Consider the following 18,916-nt stretch of genomic DNA (forward strand, 5'->3'; position numbering starts at 1 on the left):
ACTTATAACTCGTATGTTTGAACGTTTCATAAAGTCCCATAATTCCGTCAGTGAATGTTCTGCTTTCTCTGTCTTCTTTTCTGCCTCTTTAACTATCTGAGTTATCTCAAGAACGTTGTCCTCTACCTCTGAGATTCCTTCTTCTGCATGGTCTAATCTGTTGCTCATACTTTCTATTGCATCTTTTAAGTTCTCTAATCGATTGCTTCAGTTCCTTCAGCTCTGCTATATCCTTTCTATATTCTTCATATCATTCATCTCTTACTTGATTCTGTTTTTGGATTTCCTTTTGGTTATTTTCCACTTTATCAGCAGCTTCCTTCATTGTTTCCATCATTTCCTTCATTATTTGCGTCATCTGTATTCTAAATTCCCTTTCTGTCATTTCTAACATTTCTTTATAGGTGGAATCCTCTGCAGTAGCTACCTCATGGTCCCTTGGGGGGTGCTCTGGACTGTTTTTTTCATGTTGCCAGGATTTTTCTGCTATTTCTTCCTCATGAGTGATTTCTTTTATCTGTTCCCTTTCCCTAATTTTCCTTTCACTTCCTCTTGCTCTTTTAAGTTGCTGTGCCTCTGGGCTAGGGTTTCAGTGAGTCCTTTTGGTACAAGACCAGAAGGATGAGAAGGTTGAAGAGCAGGAAGGGAAAAAAGGAAAGAAAAAGAGAAAGGAGAGGGGGTGGGAAGAAGAAAGGCACAGAAAGAGGGAGACAGAGCAATATAGGTGTACAGTAGGGTACATTGACCCAATCTTAAAAACTCCCAACCTCTGGGCGTGCCAGGTTGAGTGGTTCCCTTGAGGTCAGCAGCTCTTTGCTAGCCTGTTTGGACACAGTATCCCACCTCCACCAAGTAGAGAGGAAAGACAAAAATGCTATAAATCAAACCAAAACAAGCAAAGAGAAAACTTTACGGAATAAAATTGGGAAAACCAAATAATAGGGGTAGAAACACTGGCAGAAATGAAGTTCTAATTGTTAAAAAAAAAAGGCAACAATGGGAAATTATATTTAAACTAGAAAAAAGAAGAAAGAAAAAAGGGGAAAATCTATAGGGAAAATGTTGAAATTAGAAAACAAAACAAAAAAATAAACAAAAAAAAAAACCCAAAGCAGTATACATATCTTGCTGAATATTGTCTGGGCAACAGGTGATCTTCAGGGGTATGAGATGTTAAATCACAATGCTAATATGCCTGTAAGAGATGGAGACTGGAGGCCTCTGCTGATTTCTCAAACCCTGCAGGGTGGAGAGCCTAAATCTCTCCTCAGCCCTCTTAAAAGGCACTTTAAACTGCTAAACTTGGCTAAACAGAAGCTTTCCCAGGAAAGTACTTGTCGTTGGGATCACTCCTGAAGTGGCTATCCACTTACCCAGTGTGCCAAAACCAATCTCACTCTATGCCCCGGAGGGCTAAGGCTGCAAGGAGTGTCAGTCCCCGCCTTTAGGCTGCTCATTCACTAGATTACTCACTCCTACCCCATCCTTGCTGTGCGACCCTAAGGACAGCACTTGTTGGGGCAGTTCTCCCACAATGGCTCCTCACGGCCCATAGCTGAACATTATGAGGTCCATCTGGCTCAGTGGCTCCGTCTGGGGCCCTAGACAATGCTTAAAGTCCTCCACTCTCTCTCATGCCCAAGTTCTCCCAGGGTAGTTCAACTGAGTGCCAAGTCCAAAAAAGCCAAAACAGGCGGCACCTGTGGCTCAGCAGGAAGGGCGCCGGCCCCATATGCCGAGGGTGGCGGGTTCAAACCCAGCCCCTGCCAAACTGCAACCAAAAAAAAAAATAGCCGGGCGTTGTGGCGGGCGCCTGTACTCCCAGCTGCTCGGGAGGCTGAGGCAAGAGAATCGCCTAAGCCCAAGGATTTAGAGGTTGCTGTGAGCCGTGTGACGCCACGGCACTCTACCAAGGGCGATAAGGTGAGACTCTGTCTCTACACACACACACACACAAAAAAAAAAGCCAAAACAGCTCATAGGTAAGACCTCTCCAGTTTGCAATCTCACTGCTGCTATACTTACAGCTGCTGACAGGATTTGACTTAAGGAACACATGCAGACACTTGCCAGTTTTCCACTGCTTTTGTCCTCCTCATGGGGTCCAGAATTCTCTCACTGACTCCCTGTGTCCTCAAAGGAATGTTTATGGGCAGACCCCACCAGCCAGAGATGCCTAGAGTCTTGTCTCCCCAGACTCACCATGCTCATTTTCAAGGAAGCTATTACTCGGCCGCCATCTTAGATAACCTCCCATTACTCTTAACATTTATCCTTATTGATACTTTCATGTTCATTTCTTTTGCTTATACTCAGGACATTAATTCACCACAAATTATTTCTCCATTGTTCTGTTTATGCACTTCTAGATTGTTTTCATTTTTCACTAATGCAAACAATGTTGCAGTGGATATCATCCATTTTTTCTTTTCCACAAGTTATTGTTAATTTTCTAAGTTATTCCTTAGACTATAATTTCTGGGTTCATTAAGATGTGCATATATTTACCTTACATACATTTTGCTTCCCAAAGTGCTTGTCATTCATTTGCATTCTTGGTAGTAATTTATGAAAAGTACCCTTGTTTCATACTTGTCGACATTGGGAGACTTCATTTTTGCCAATTTAATGTGTGCAAATTGTTGAACTGCTGCTTTTTTTCTTTCACCATTCATATTTCATTTTCTGTGCATTGCCTAGTCATAGTCTTTGCCTGTTTTTCCATCTCACTGGGTTTTATCTTTCTAATTTGTTATTTTGGATACCAATTTTCCATATACATGATTGGCAGCTTTTAGTCTGCGGCTACTCTTAACCTGGTTTATTTATCTGTTATAATCACATAAAGGCTTTGATTTTAAGTCACATGATCAACATTGTTTTCAGCTCCATTATTAGTTTTTTCCATTATTATTTTAAATTATTCTGAAAGTGCTAGGTAATAAAAAATATAATGGAATAAAAAAAATCCCATTTATAATAGTATCCAAAAATTTATATGAAAATTTTAAAGAAGTGAGCAAGAGTTATTCAAAGAATACTGTATACATCTGTTCAGAGACATATATAAAGATTAAATAAATGGAGAGTCAAAACATCTTCCAAGATATGACTTGCCCTACCAGTTGTTAAAACATAGAAATGTTTTTATTAATACACTGTGGTACAGGTATAGGAATAGACAAGACAATGGAATAGTGTGTGGTCCAGGTAAAAATTTAATTATTAATATATGATAAAAGTAGTGTTTCTTGGGACAAAAATAACAATTTAGAAAATATAAAGCTAAACACTCCTTAAAAACAAATAAATTTCAGATAAGTCAAAGATTTAAATGTATAAAAATACAATTAGAGAAAGACAGGGTGAATATTTTTATAATACTGGGGTGAGGAAAGCTTATGCTTTAAAAAAATATTTTGCCCCCTGTAGATTTTAGAGCAGTTTATATTCACAGCAAAATTGAAAAGTATAGTTTCACTACACCTTTGGGCAGAGCGCAGTGGCTCATACCTGTAATCCCATACTCTGGGAGGCCAAGGCAGGACGATTGCTTTGAGCTCAGGTGTTTGAGACCAGTCTGAGCAAGAGTGAGACCCCATTTGTACTGAAAATAGAAAAATTAGTGGGCATTGTGGTGGGTGCCTGTTGTCCCAGCTACTCTGGAGACTGAGACAGGAAGATCACTTGAACCCAGCAGTTTCAGGTTATTATGAGCTAGGCTGATGCCATGGCACTCTAGCCTGGGCAACAGAGTGAGACTCTATCTCAAAAAGAAAAAAAAAAAAATACACCCCCTGACACCTCCCTGTCCCCTGCCCCTAGTCAACAATCCACACCAAAGTGGTACCTATGTTATAATTAATGAACCTATGCTGACCCATTATAATCACTCAAAGCCCTTGTTTACATCAGAGTTCACTCAGTGCTATACATTGCCTATAATTTGGCAGTGTGTAATGACATTTGTCCACAACTGAAGGGTCATATGGAATAGTTTCGCTGCCCTAAAAACTCTGTGATCCTCCTATCAGTCCCTCCCTCCCACCAAACCCTTTTCACTGTCTCTGTAGTTTTACTTTCTACAGAACATCATACCATCTTAATAATATAGGATGGAGGCTTTTTTTCTAGACTGGCTTCTTTAACTTAGCAGTATGCACTCAGGGTACTTCACGTTTTTTCATGGCATGATTGTTCATTTCTTTTAGTAGTGAATAATTCTCCACCTTTTTCATATATCGTAGTTTATCCATTCAGCTACTAAAGGACACCTTGGTTGCTTCCAAGCTTTGGAAACTATGAAAAAAACTACTATCCACATCACTATGCAGATTTTGTTTCAATATACGTTTTCAACTCATTTGTGAAAATACCAAGAAGTGTGATTGATGAATGATACAGCAGTAGTATGTTTAGCTCTATAAGGAACCACCAAACTCTCTTCCAAAGTAGATGTAATATTTTTCATTCCCTCCAGTAGTGAATGAGAAAAATTCAGAAGCTTATAACCATATATTTCAAATTCTGAATGGCAAAAAGAGATAGATTACCAAAATTAAGCTGTGGACACAGCTTAAATATTATGAACAGTCTAAGAAAAACTTTTAGGATTCCATAAGACAAAAACTCTTAATTAAGGAAGAAAAAACAGAACACATATATAAATTGGCAAAATAGACATTTGGACAATTCTAAAAGAAAATAAAAACTATACTCCACTTATCTGAGATTAGTATGATTGATAAGGAACATGATAAAGAAGTTTTTTGGTGAAGTGTGATTCATAAATGGGTGGTAAATAAGAAACAGTGTTGAGGGGTGGTAGGAGAGCAAGACTATCATTTGTGTGAAGGCTATTTTGGTCTTTGATTTGGTCTTTATTAGATGAAAATTTTGACTCACATGCCCTTCACTTCATTTTTGACTTTGTTTTTAATAGCAAAGAACCCATATGCCTGCCCTCCAGAAGTAGATGGGTTAAGTAAATTCTGGCATATACTCCAATGACTGTCAAAGGTGGCCATAAATGATGATGTAGTTGGCATGAAAAAATACTATTGGGTGAGAAGAGCAGGTTTCAAACAGCAAGTATTTATGTAAAATAGTAAACATACACAGAGAGAGATGTTTTCAAAATCTTAATAATGTTTAATGTCTGGTAGTAGGATTTGAATATATTTTCCTTCAATGAACATTTTCATTTTAACCAAAATAATAAAGCTGTTTGCAGAAACAAAATGAAATCGCCTATAATTGAACACATAGATAATTGCTATTTTATTTTCTACATGTTTTTATGTTTATGTCTTTAAAATTGGACTCACACTATGCAAAAGTTTTGTTTTCACTTTTTAAGTAAGATCTGTTCTTTTTATTTATTTATTTTTTTAAATATATTTTTTATTAAATCATAAACACATAGATCATGTATACATTAGTGCATTTATGGGGTACAGTGTGCTGATTTCATATAGAATTAGGAATGCTTACATCCCACTGGATAATATATACCTCATCTCGTTTAGTTAATTATTGTGTTAAGACATTTATACTCTATACTAATAGATTTAACATGTACCCTGTTTTGTTTTGTTTTTTTGGTTTTTTTTTGTAGAGATAGAGTCTCACTTTATGGCCCTCTGTAGAGTGCTGTGGCCTCACATAGCTCACAGCAACCTCCAACTCCTGGGCTTAAGCGATTCTCCTGCCTCAGCCTCCCGAGTAGCTGGGACCACAGGCGTCCGCCACAACGCCTGGCTATCTTTTGGTTGCAGTTTGGCCGGGGCCGGGTCTGAACTCAACACCCTCGGTATATGGGGCCGGCGCCCTACCGACTGAGCCACAGGCGCTGCCCCCTGTTTTGTTTTTTTGAGACAGAGTCTTACTCTGTCACCCTGAGTAGAGTATAGTGGCGTAATAGTTCACAGCAACCTCAAACCCTTGGGCTCAAGCAATCTTCTTGCCTCAGTCTTCTAAGTAGCTGGGACTACAGGCACCCACCACAACACCCAGCTAGTTTTTCTAGTTAGAGTAGAGACAGGGTCTTGCTCTTGCCAGGGCTGGCTTGAACTCCTGAGCTCAGGCAATCCACCTTTCTCCACCTTCCAGAGTGCTAGGACTACAGGTGTGAGACACCACACCTGCCCTATGCAAAAGTTTTATATCTTGATTGTTATGTGTAAGATTAGATGGTAAGCATTTTTTCCATTGTGTGGTTTTATTGTTTTTGTTATTATGATCTACTTTAGACATATAGGAAAAGTATATGGGGCTGGATGTAGAGGTCCATGCCTATAATCTCAGTGCTTTGGGAGGCTGAGATGGGAGGATGGCTTGAGGCCAGGAGTTCAAGGCCAGCCTAGGCCACATAGCAAGACCCTTGTCTCTACAAAAATTTTTTGAAAATAGCTGTGTGTGGTGGCATGTGCCTATAGTCCTATTTAGGAGGCTGAAGTGGGAGGATTGCTTGAGCACAGGATTTAGAGGCTGGAGTGAGCTATGGTTGCACCACTGCACTCTAGCCTAGGCAACAGAGCAAGACTGTAAAATTTAAGAAATACATTAATATATGGAAAATAATAAAATGATTGGCATATCTACTATGAAGCTCTAATCTTAACATTTTTGCCATTCTCGTTTGGGATAAACATTCTTAAAATACATGTTTAAGTCTCTAAGAACTTGTCCCACTTAATCTCATCTCCTTCCTGAGAGTTATTCATCTTTTCAGCATTAAACATTCTTAGAAATTAAAATATTTTTAAATATGATTTAACACTTTAAACACATTAAAGGAATTACTGTGTTGAAATCCTTTTAAATCATTGCAGACAATTGCCCATTGATTTTTTTCTGCAGGAATAAATCTGTCTGATCCAACCCTGGGTAGAAACAAAAGAATTAGAATACAAAGGACCCAAATCTTACACCAGCTACATGATCTCTTATGATTTTTAAAAGTTTATCTTGTATATATGTATATCTTGTATATATGTAGCTATTTCATTTCAATTTATTTAATAAAAGCATTGTTTCAAGTAAAGACTTGAATCCTGGTAAATGTCACTATTTTTAGATACTTCTCGAATAAGAATGGGTAATTTTTGTGATACTTAGAAGAATTATTAAGTAAAACTTAGAAATTGTATGGCATAGTGTAATGTTTTTGAATCAAGATACATGTATTAATATTTATTTTTCATAGGACATTAAAGGACCCAGCAAAAAAAGAAAGATGTGTCCTGGAGATAAACCTTTATCATCTGAATCCTTATCAGAATCAGATTATATCGAGGAGGTAAGTATACGATCAAATCCATTCAAGGGTAGGGAACCTTCGGCCTCAAGGCCACATGTTGCCCTCCAGATCCCGAAGTGCGCTTCTTGACCAAATTTAACCTTCACAGAACAAATCCTTTTTTATAAAATTTGGATTCAATCAAAAGGCCATAGTCAAGGATCCAGAAGCCCACGTGTATATAAAAAGAAATACTTCATAAATATTTGATTTAGTCACTTTTCTAGTATAAAAAGAAGAAATGAAAGTTGTTTCATTTCAGAATAAATCTTATATTTTTCAGGAAGATTATTATGACTTTTGATAACCATATTTTCACCTTTCCAATCTGAAATACTTGATTTTTACTGTACTGGTATTTTCTTTTTATTGTACCACCATACTGATTACATGAAAGAGGCTGTTAAAATGTGTAGTGTATTGAAATCCATCAATCCCTTTTGTGGTTAAAATGCATGTATAATAGAACCCCGCTCATACTATCTCAGTTTAGCTGATATCATTCTTGTTATTTGTTTTTGTTTGAGTTACTATACTATTAGGGGAGTAGAAAGGTGATGCGGTGGAGAAGAAAAGTTGGCAGGACCTCAGTTTTTATTACCTGTAAAATGAAGGAGGAGGATCAGTTTATCTTTATAGTCTTTTTGAACTCTGGCATTCCCTATCTTAGATTTTGTACTCTACTGAAATTAGAATTCATTCTTAGTTAATTTCAGTAGTATAAGTTATCATCTTTAAAGTATTTCTCTCTTGACCTTGGTTTCCTCGTTTTTAAAGTATGAGCCTATCATACGGGTCTCACACTTGCTTAGGCTGGTCTCAAACTTCTGAGCTCAGGCAGTTCACCTGGCTAAGCCTCTCCAAGTGCTAGGATTACAGACATGAGCCACTGTACCCAGCTAAGACATACTATCTTTTTTTTTTTTTTTTTTTTTTGTAGAGACAGAGTCTCACTGTACCGCCCTCGGGTAGATTGCCGTGGCGTCACACGGCTCACAGCAACCTCTAACTCTTGGGCTTATGCGATTCTCTTGCCTCAGCCTCCCGAGCAGCTGGGACTATAGGCGCCCGCCACAACGCCCGGCTATTTTTTGGTTGCAGTTTGGCCGGGGCTAGGTCTGAACCCGCCACCCTCGGCATATGGGGCCAGCGCCCTTCTTACTGAGCCACAGGCGCCGCCCAAGACATACTATCTTAAGACAAAACAAAATGCAGGCTGTGGCAAGTGCATGCCGTATGCCTTTTTTTTTTTTTGCAGTTTTTTTGGCCAGAGCTGGGTTTGAATCCACCACCTTGGGTATATGGGGCTGGTGCCTTACTCCTTTGAGCCACAGGCGCCGCCCCATGCCATATGCCTTTCAAAATTCATACACGGGTGTTGTCCTCAATGACATTGTTCAGAATGGTAGACAAGATTTAGTAAAGCTGTAAATGAAATAAAATGCAGTCTTCCCTATATTTATATGATAGGCATATTTGCCTTTCTGGGACATGAATTACATCTTAAAATCCTGCACAAAATAGTTTATATTTACAAGAAATTTACTTCCTGTATTATAAACAGATTCATTACATGAATGTTTAGCAGGCTATTCAAAAGTCACATAGGATGTACAGGGCTGTCCTGGACATTGCATAATAGCATCCCTTGTCTCTGCCTGGCTAATTCTAGATACAATACAGCTATTGTCACCCCCAGATATCATAATGACCAGAATAATGATTTGAATAATTTCCTAAGTGCTCTCTAAGAAGGCTGCTTCCCCTGTTGAAAGCTAATTGTCTCTAATGCGGGCTTCCTAATATTAATTACATTTTCATGTATTTGGATCATGTGTTTTTAGGTAGTCACTTAGCAAAACCACACAATTCATTATTTAGCCAATTTTTATACTCTAGTTTTATGCCATATTATCTTAATGCTGTATTATATTTGCTATATGATAAGTTTAATATAAAATTTCTTACATTAGACTTATGACATTAGTCTTAGGACTCATACTTTTGGATGTATAATATACATGGGACTTAGCAAGTTTCAGTTTAATATAAAACCACTGTACAACACTTAGAAAGGTTGAAAAAAAAAATTTTTTTTTGCAGTTTTTGGCCAGGGCTGGGTTTGAACCCGTCACCTTTGGCTATGTATAGGGCCGACAGCCTACTCCTTTTAGCCACAGGCGCTGCCCGAAAGGTTGAAATTCAATGTAAATGAAGTGATATTATTACTTAAAATGATTTTGAATAACAATTGGTTTGTACTGAGTACAATATATATAGAGATACCATTTGTGAGCACCATGGAATGAGAGAAATACCTACTAGACTGTAGGCATTTTCCCTTGAAGGTTATTATCTCCAGTTTATCGATGATGAAAGTGAGGTAGGATTTATTCAGACCATGATCTTATATCAGTGGTTATATGTTGTTGTTGTTGTTGTTGTTGTTTTCTACTATACCATACTGGGTTTTGTAATTTGTTTTTTCAGTGAAGAAAGGGAAGATAGTCTGGGCACAGTGGTTCACACCTATAATTGTAGTACTCTGGGAAGCCAAAGCAGGAGGATCCCTTAAGCTCAGGAGTTCAAGACCAGCCTGATTGAGACCTCATTTCTACTAAAAATAGAAGAAAAAAAAAAAAATTAGCCAAGTGTTGTGGATCCTAAGGCAAGAGGATCACTTGAACCCAGGAATTTGAAGTGGCTATGAGGTAGGCCAATGGTTCTCAGCCGGTGGGTCACAACCCACAGGAACTGTATTAAAAAGTCATGCCATTAGGAAGGTTGAGAACCACTGAGCTAGGCTGATGGCCACACCATGACAGTCTTGACTAGGCAATAAAGTGAGACCATCTCAAAAAAAAAGAAAAGAAAAGGGGGGGGAGGTATAAGAGAAGCATATAGAGATTTAAAAATCTTAATTTTCTTTCCTTTATGTATGAGTTTTTTTTGTTTTTTTTTTTGTAGAGACAGAGTCTCACCTTATCGCCCTTGGTAGAGTGCCGTGGCATCACACAGCTCACAGCAACCTCCAAATCCTTGGGCTTAGGGGATTCTCTTGACTCAGCCTCCCAAGTAGCTGGGACTACAGGTGCCTGCCACAACGCCCGGCTATTTTTTTGTTGCAGTTTGGCCAGGCTGGGTTTGAACCCGCCACCCTCGGCATATGGGGCCGGTGCCCTACCCGCTGAGCCACAGGCGCCACCCTATGTATGAGTTTTATTGGACCTTTGTTGAAATATCTTTTGAGTGTCAAAATGGTTTTTATGTACAAATTTTAAAGATGCAGAACATATTCGAGAATGAAAGAAAAATGCCTTGAGTTCAAATTATATGTTGAATTTCTGATCTCCACAAAATTTCAACTTTTTAGATACGAGCAAAAAAGAAGAAAAGCAGTGAAGAACGAGAAAAAGCAACAGCAAGTATCTCAGTGTTTTTATGTGACAATAGTATAGCTATTTTGGTTTAATATGAAATGTATCATGGTAAATCATGATTGGATTTACTGAGACCAAATAAATTTTTATTGGGAAAGATGCAGTGTCCAGCAGCTTTGCTTAATGAATAGAAGAAAGTTAAATTGGCTCAAGAAAAAGGAAGAATATGTTGGTAGCAAATTTCTGTTTCCATTTTAGTATTTTATTATTAGAAATATAAGCTTAGGCCAGGCGCAGTGGCTCATGCCTATAATCTTAGCACTCTGGGAGGCCGAGGCGGGTGGATTGCCTGAGCTCCCAGGTTGGAGACCAGCATGAGCCAGAGCCAGACCACCGTCTCTAAAAAAGAGCTGGTCATTGTGGCAGGTGCCTGTAGTCTCAGCTACTTAGGAGGCTGAGGCAAGAGGATCGCTTGGGCCCAAGAGTTTGAGGTTGCTGTGAATTATGACGCCACAGCACTCTACCAAGGGCGACAAAGTGAGACGCCGTGTCAAAAAAAAAGAAAAGAAATATAAGCTTAAACTTCTGACTTTCTCAAGCTATAATATGAAATATTAGATTGAGGTATGGTGATTTTCTCAGTTTTTGATAGGATTTACTTCCAAATCTGCCAGACCCACCCAATAATAACTCTAAAAGCTTCTCTAAGCACTAGCTGCAATGAAAAATAAGCAGGAAAATGAGAACAGTATCATTTGGAGTTCAGAGTAACTCATTCCCAGAATTTCCTTAGCTTCTAAAATGAGGGATCTTCTTGGATAAGATGGTATTGTATGATTCAGAAATAACATTTTGCATATAAGACCAGGGTAACAAATAAGAGACACTTTTTCTGAATGTGGAAGTAATTTGGGTGGAGACAACTGTGGTCTATACTTAAGGTTTATTCAGACACCAAATTAGCATTTGCATTCCTTCACTGTTTCGTTCTTTTGGCTAGTATATGTAGTATATAGGTGGAGCAAAAAATATACATACACATTTTAAGAAATAATTGAATTAAAATTTAATATTCATTATATACTGTTAACTTTTGTTATCTTGTGTATTGTACCTTTTATCTCTTGTAATTTCAGAAGTCAAATGTGACTTGAGTATTATGATTTTAATACAGTTTTTTCCCTTCTAAAAATGCATATACTTTTTTCCACCCTCTGTATTTATCCAGCGTTTTTATGAAGGCATTGTCCTAGGTTGTAGAGTACAAGATAGAGAAGAGTATGATATGTCAAAGAGTAATTGGGGAGGGGCTAGAGGAAACCTCTTTGGAGAAGTAAAATTACACTAAAATCTGATTTACAAAAAAGTGGCAACCAACCACATGAAGGTCAAAGGAAAGAATGTCCTAGGCAAAGAGAATAGGTAAAGACCAGTAGTGGGAATTAGCATGCTACATTGTGGAACTAGAGAAGGTAAGCATGGCCTACGCCTGGTGGGTAAAGAGGATAGCGTATGACAAGGGGGGGGAGTAAGCAGACGCCAGGTCACATGTTTGAGTTTTAATCAGAATAGCTGTTTTGAGGGTTTTTTTTAAAAGGTAACTTGAATATTTTACACTTTAAAAGCATTTTTTTGGAGAAGGAGATAATGAATGATGTTTTTTTTTTGTGGTTTTTGGCCAGGGCTGGGTTTGAACCTGCCACCTCCGGCATATGGGACCGGTGCCCTACTCCTTGAGCCACAGGCGCCACCCATGAATGATGTTTTTATTACAGTGGTAGTAATGAAGTTGAAATGACATGGAAGGATTTGAGATATTTTTTGGACTTAGATGGTAGGACTTGCTTGGTGCTTTGGACATGGAGATTGGAGTTAATGCAAAGAGCAGAATCAGTGATAGCTTAGTTTCTCTTACTTAAGCAAAGGACAGATTAGTGGTACCATTTATATTAGGATGGTTAAAAGAATTTGGAGAAGAAAATTAAGCATTTTGTTATAGTAATTTTAGATAGGCTACTAAACATTCAGGTAGAGCTGTTAAGAAGATACTTAAGAGTCCTGAGATCAAAGGGTAGGACTGGATATAAAGATGTGGGCATCATTAGTGTTTGAGTGGAATTCAAAGTGTGTGACTGGGAGAGCTTGTAGCAGAAAGCATGTATTGAAAAAAGAATGCTGAGAGCTTAGTACCATAAAGTGACAGAGGCGTTTGAAAGAGAAGAGGTTGTGAATAGTCCTCATAGATAGTAAGCTCTGCTGTTAATACCTATAAAGGTCTCCTCTCCTTTCTTGCTTTTTATTTTCTCCTCCTAAATCTCAACACTGGCAATGTAGTCTCTCATGTGGAACTACCTTTCCAAGTATCTATGATTCTAAAAGTTCTGCCTTCTATGGCAGAAACAGTCATAAGAGTCAGAGTCCAGCAAAACTCCATCTCCCCTTTATTCACTCTTAATTTAACTGCTTTTACCAGGCTTCAGTGGTATTTTCCTCTGACATCAAGCATCTGTTTTACTTAACAAAACAGACTTTTCAACTAGATAACAATATTTTGTACTAATTAGTTGATGTTAATTGGATTAGTGTCATCAGTCTGAGCTATACAAAATGTCTGTGTTCCTTTTTACTTAAAAATAGGAGAATTACGGGCAAGACTACATCTATTAAAAAAAATCAGATTTTGGGTGGCGCCTGTGGCTCAAAGGGGTAGGGCGCCAGTCCCATATGCCGGAGGTGGCAGGTTCAAGCCCAGCCCTGGCCGAAAACCACAAAAAAAAAAAAAAAAAAAATCAGATTTTAAATTTCTATTCTTTCTGAAAAGTGTCAGTTTATAATAGAAAGTTTTTTGTGTGTGTGTTTACTCCTTTATAATAACTAGCATTACTTTACCTTTAGAAATTATATAGCATAAAATATACCAATTGGTAGCATGACAATTGAATTTATTTTCTGCAGCAAATTTTATTAGAAGTTGTATTTTCATGCTTATGAGTTTTTCCCTTATCTTTTTGAAAATCAACAAGAACTCTTAGTCTTCATATAATACTAGTTTTGAGACATTTTTGAGAAATGTTTTGAGTAGTTTACTTGGTTGTGTGGATTGTTTGAAATAACTAGTACCTTATAAGTACCGTGATAAAGATATTTTTAATTTGTGTACTTTCATATAGTAATGTCTAACATAGAATTGTCTTTATAGGAAAAATCAAAAAAGAAAAAGAAACATAAGAAACACAGTAAGAAGAAGAAAAAGAAGGCTGCAAGTTCAAGTCCTGACTCGCCCTAACATTAAGAAAAAAATCAGGATTCCCTTATAAAAGAAAGTGCAATGTCTAAGGAAATTTCAACTGTGAAAACTATGACATATTTACTAAAATGCACGAATTTTCTTGTTTTTAGAATTATTCCTGGACTATTCAGTAGCCACTAAGGGTCCACTGTGTGAAAGGGCCATAATTATTGCCTGCTGCTTGAACATCTAGTTTTTCTCTTCCAGCTTGATGACTAACTCTGGGAGATAATACACTGCAGTTGTACTAGTGGTCGAGATATAGTATTTGGGAATAAAATTAATATTTTTGACTAGAAATGTCCAATGATAAATCAACAGAAATTGAATCTGGATACATCTTTAAGAGATAATCAGTAATGGCCAGAAGACTCTAGTTAAAATTTTTGAAGTAAGGATTATATTGATATTTTAAAATCCTTAGTCTGTAGATAGGCGCATTTTAATTTTTCCCCTTTGTATACTTTTTATTTACCTGGGGAAGGAGCTATTAGGGTTGGGGGGTTGGTTTGCTTCTCTTTAGCAGAATAGCGTGCCTTTGATCCTCACACATCCTATATTTGTGGACACAGCCATGTTTTACGGGGAGGTCAGAGTTGGATACCAGCAGTCTTACCCTTTACTGCACTTAGTGACATCCTTGGAGTCTATTGTATGCTGCTTTGAGTGAATTAGAGAAACAGCCCTTTGCAGCATGAGAAAGCCCCAGAAGGTCTGGGATTTACCTCCACTTCAATAAGACTGAATGTTTTTTAGTGTTAGAATGTGTTATGTCATTTGAATTAATTTTGATTCTACTTTGGCTTTAGAGAGGAATCATTTCAAATGGACACTGGTACTTTTTGAACTTGATAGCTAATGATTCTAAAATGCATGTTTTATACTATTAAGTTTAATCCAGTCAAGAAAATTTTATGTAACCAGTGATAGTTTCTTTATTTTTTTGTATGAATTTTGTTTAGGCTGCAATGTTTAGCTTTTGTTAACTCCTTACTTTACTGTTTTAAATTCATAGCTATGTTTAATGGCATATTTGCTACAATATTTAGCATGTAAAAAAGCAGGGTCTTGATTCTTTTTTTTTTTTAAACAGCTTCATATTGAAGCTGAGACTTACCATAAACAAGTTGAATGGTAGGCCTGGTATGCTGTGTCTTGTTATATAAAGCTATTGCCAGAATCTTAGTAAATATAATGTTTTAAATGTTTGTTGTCTTTGTATATTAATAACAAATTATGACATGTTAAATTTAAGTGAGAGTTAAACCTTATTGTTCTTCCTATGTCATATTTTACTAAGATTTTGTGCCTCCTATCTCCTGCTGAATTGTTTACTAGGAATGTTAAGAGGAATTGATAAATCATTTTCATTTTACAGTTTTATATAATCAGGTAGCAAGAAATGTAATTTGATGTACAATTTTGCCTGTTACAAGAGGGTGTGCTAATGGTAGTGATATATTCACAGAATGTGTTGGCATGACAGCAGGCTGAATAAACAGCTGTTTTACTGAAAAATAGCTGTGTTCTTATCAGCCACCTTTGGGTTGCAAGTAAAGTTAAAAGGTAAGCACTCCTAGGTATTAAATGGTAGATAAATAACACATATCCCGGAGATTTTTAGCTGTAAAGAGAACACATATCTTGGTAAGCTTCTTTAAATTTTTTGCTTGAAGTTGCATACTGTTTCCTAATAAAGATATTTATATGCTGTTTGAGTACACAGAAAATTTGCAGGATGTTTTGTATCTAGAATGTTTTTCAGAACTATTGCTCATGAAAATGCTGAAAGATGAGTTTATCGGATCATTTTTTGATCAGATTTGATATGAACATAGAAGTGTAGCCTTACAGATTAATCCAGTATGACAGCCTTCCAACAAAGTATGGAAAGAAAATTTGAAAGTATAGTATTACCAGTTATGTTTATTCCAAAATTATTACAGTGTGCAAGTTAATAACATCTTTCACCCTCCACCAAACCACCCTATTTTTTTAAATACCTCTAAGGCAGTTTTAAAAACAAGGTATGTTAGTTGGATAATGGTGCTGGGATAACTGCCAAAAATTGATGAAGTGTCTGGATAGAAAAGTTGGCTTTATACCAGTGCTGCCTTTGTGGTTATTTTGGAGTTTTTTGGTTGCCTTTAGTATATGTACGTGTTTTAAGTACCATAAGAATGTCTTTAAAAAAAAGGGGGGGGGCGGCACCTGTGGCTCAGTCAGTGGGGCGCCTGCCCCATGTACTGAGGGTGGCGGGTTCAAACCCGGCCCCGGCCAAACTGCAACCAAAAAATAGCTGGGCGTTGTAGCGGGCGCCTGTAGTCCCAGCTACTTGGGAGGCTGAGGCAAGAGAATCACTTGGGCCCAGGAGTTGGAGGTTGCTGTGAGCTGTGTGAGGCCATGGCACTCTACCGAGGGCCATAAAGTGAGACTCTGTCTCTACCAAAAAAAAAAAAAAGGATGTCTTGAATATATTTAAGTAAGGTACAGGTTCGTACTCCTTTGATCAAGATGTTCTGAAAACAGGGCGGCGCCTGTAGCTCAGTTGGTAAGGCGCCGGCCCCATATACTGAGGGTGGCAGGTTCAAACCCGGCCCCGGCCAAACTGCAACCAAAAAATAGCCAGCGTTGTGGCGGGCGCCTGTAGTCCCAGCTGCTCAGGAGGCTGAGGCAAGAGAATCGCTTAAGCCCAGGAGTTGGAGGTTGCTGTGAGCTGTGTGAGGCCAGGGCACTCTACCGAGGGCCATAAAGTGAGACTCTGTCTCTACAAAAAAAAAAAAAAAAGATGTTCTGAAAACCTGTTGTTTAATTTTCTGTCCTTTTATGGAGAACCATGGACTAGCCTCAGGGAAATCAAGTGGGAACAGCTATACACACCGAAGTGACTGGTTTCATGCTTTGAAAAATTTCCACTTTTTTTTATAACTTAAAATATATGAACATTCATCTAGTATTTCTTTAACAAAAGTTGGAAGAAATTTTTTAAATTGTATTTACCTTATTTTAAAACTTATTTTTATATTTTATTAAAAATTTAGTAATAATATAGTATCCTAAATTCTAAAAATTATTTTTGCCTTATCACAGTGAAGGCCAGCAGCTACAGACTAGAAGATGTTTCTCTGTCAGGATTTTACAGTAGACAAGACTTAGAATAGTTGGCATTTTGGCCACCTTTGGCTCTGTCACACCATGTTTTCCTTCCAGTCAGTCAGGACTAAGTTGGAGGGGTAAATGTGGGTAATTTCCCAGAGTGGATATCGTGAAAGGGTTCCTGGTTAGAGTTTATAGGAGATTATAACTTTTGAGGGATCTGTTTACAGCCTGGGAAATTATTTCAAATTAAAAAATAAAATTTTTATAATCTTAATGTATTCAAATGTTTTCAGCTGTAGAATTTGTGCCAACAGAGTATAAATGAACAATAAGATCACATACCACTTTAAGTGGTATTTAGCCCCAAAGAAAAGATAAATGAATTGCCATAATATTTCAGATTACAATATCCTAATGAAATTACTGTGTCTGTACTGAGTGATAGCAACTATTGTTGCATATTTTTCCAGTTACTTGAGAATGTTCTGTGGTTGCTGTGATGTTGCCATGGTCACATTCTGTGTTGAGATTAGAGTAGTGAACTATGGGATCAGTGTGGTCTCAGGATACCCAGGCTTGGAGCTAGGCTTTCTAGGAAGTCTGCTGTGTGTTGAAGCCACACTCAATATGGATGAGAAGGCTTTGAAGAAATCGGTGGAATCCATCAGTAAAGCTGTGAAGAGCCGTAAGTGCTGACCAGACTTCCAACATTGTCTGAACTTTTTTTTTTTTAAGAGACAGAGTCTCACTATGTTGCTTAGGCTGGTCTTGAACTCCTGGGATTAAGCTGTCCTTTTTTCTCAGCCTCTCGGCTTCCTGAACATCTTGATTCAGTGAAATAGAGATGTTAGTGGGAATTCTAGTTTGGCATTATGAACAAGTGCTTTTATAACCCTAAAATAGAGTCCCTCTATTTTATATCTCATATTTTGTTTATTTTAAAAATGGATAAGTGGGCCGGGCGCAGTGGCTCATACCTATAATCCTAGCACTCTGGGAGGCCAGGGCAGGAAGATCCCTTAAGCCTAGGAGTTCAAGACCAAGCAAAGTGAGACCCCATCCCTACTAAAAATAGAAAAAATTAGCTGGGCTTGGTGGCATGCACCTTTAGTCCCAGCTGCTTGGAAGGCTGAGGCAGGAGGATTGCTTGAGCCTAGGAGTTTGAGGTTGCTGTGAGTTAGGCTGAGGCCATGGCACTCTAGCCCAGACAATGAAGTGCAACTATCTTTAAAAAATAGGTAGAAAAGCAAGTGAACAATTATGCCTGCACTTACACAAAAAATACTTTAAATTTTAGATATTTTAAAATGTATTTGACTGTGTGGGAGGAATACTTTGAGAATTTACATGACATCCTAAATGCTAAAGGATTTTCTGCCAACCAAGGACTGATTTTATTATAGTCTGAATTGAAATTTAGTAAGAATTTTTAAGTTATAAATGTTTACTTTGACTTAAGTTTACTGTCACAAACCCATAGTGGCAGATGACTGCTACACTTCAGGAGATCAGTAGAGACATATTAGATGCTTTAAAAATTGAAGAAATAGCATGACAAGTGTTTGTTAAAGCTAATCAAATTTAAGAGATGTTTAAATTGTTTTTTGCTCTGAAAGATCTTAACAGGTAACTTTTCTAAGACATGACCACAAATAATCCTGGCTGAATTTTCAGAGAATGCTTTTAGTCATTAAGAAGTTAACTGTAGGGCGGCGCCTGTGGCTCAGTGAGTAGGGCGCTGGCCCCATATGCCGAGGGTGGCGGGTTCAAACCCAGCCCCGGCCTAACTGCAACAAAAAAAATAGCCGGGCCTTGTGGCGGGCGCCTGTAGTCCCAGCTGCTCGGGAG

The 18,916-nt window shown here is 37.8% G+C and overlaps 1 protein-coding gene across 2 annotated transcripts in view; it reads left to right on the forward strand.

Moving 5' to 3' along the window:
• The window catches only part of FAM133B (family with sequence similarity 133 member B), a 39,211-nt gene extending 23,822 nt beyond the window's left edge, over window positions 1-15,389 (forward strand). The window contains exons 9-11 of one of the 2 annotated variants that reach the window (XM_053609541.1): window positions 7,208-7,300; window positions 10,674-10,721; window positions 13,880-15,389. In XM_053609541.1, coding sequence (XP_053465516.1) covers window positions 7,208-7,300; window positions 10,674-10,721; window positions 13,880-13,966 — 228 coding nt within the window. In that variant the 3' untranslated portion in view covers window positions 13,967-15,389. Of the gene's footprint in view, window positions 1-7,207; window positions 7,301-10,673; window positions 10,726-13,879 lie in introns of both variants that reach the window. The other variant, XM_053609542.1, reaches the window with a different exon arrangement.
• Window positions 15,390-18,916: the final 3,527 nt, after the last annotated feature.

Source organism: Nycticebus coucang, chromosome 11 (assembly GCF_027406575.1).
Source record: "Nycticebus coucang isolate mNycCou1 chromosome 11, mNycCou1.pri, whole genome shotgun sequence".
In the NCBI taxonomy this organism is placed as follows: domain Eukaryota; kingdom Metazoa; phylum Chordata; class Mammalia; order Primates; family Lorisidae; genus Nycticebus; species Nycticebus coucang.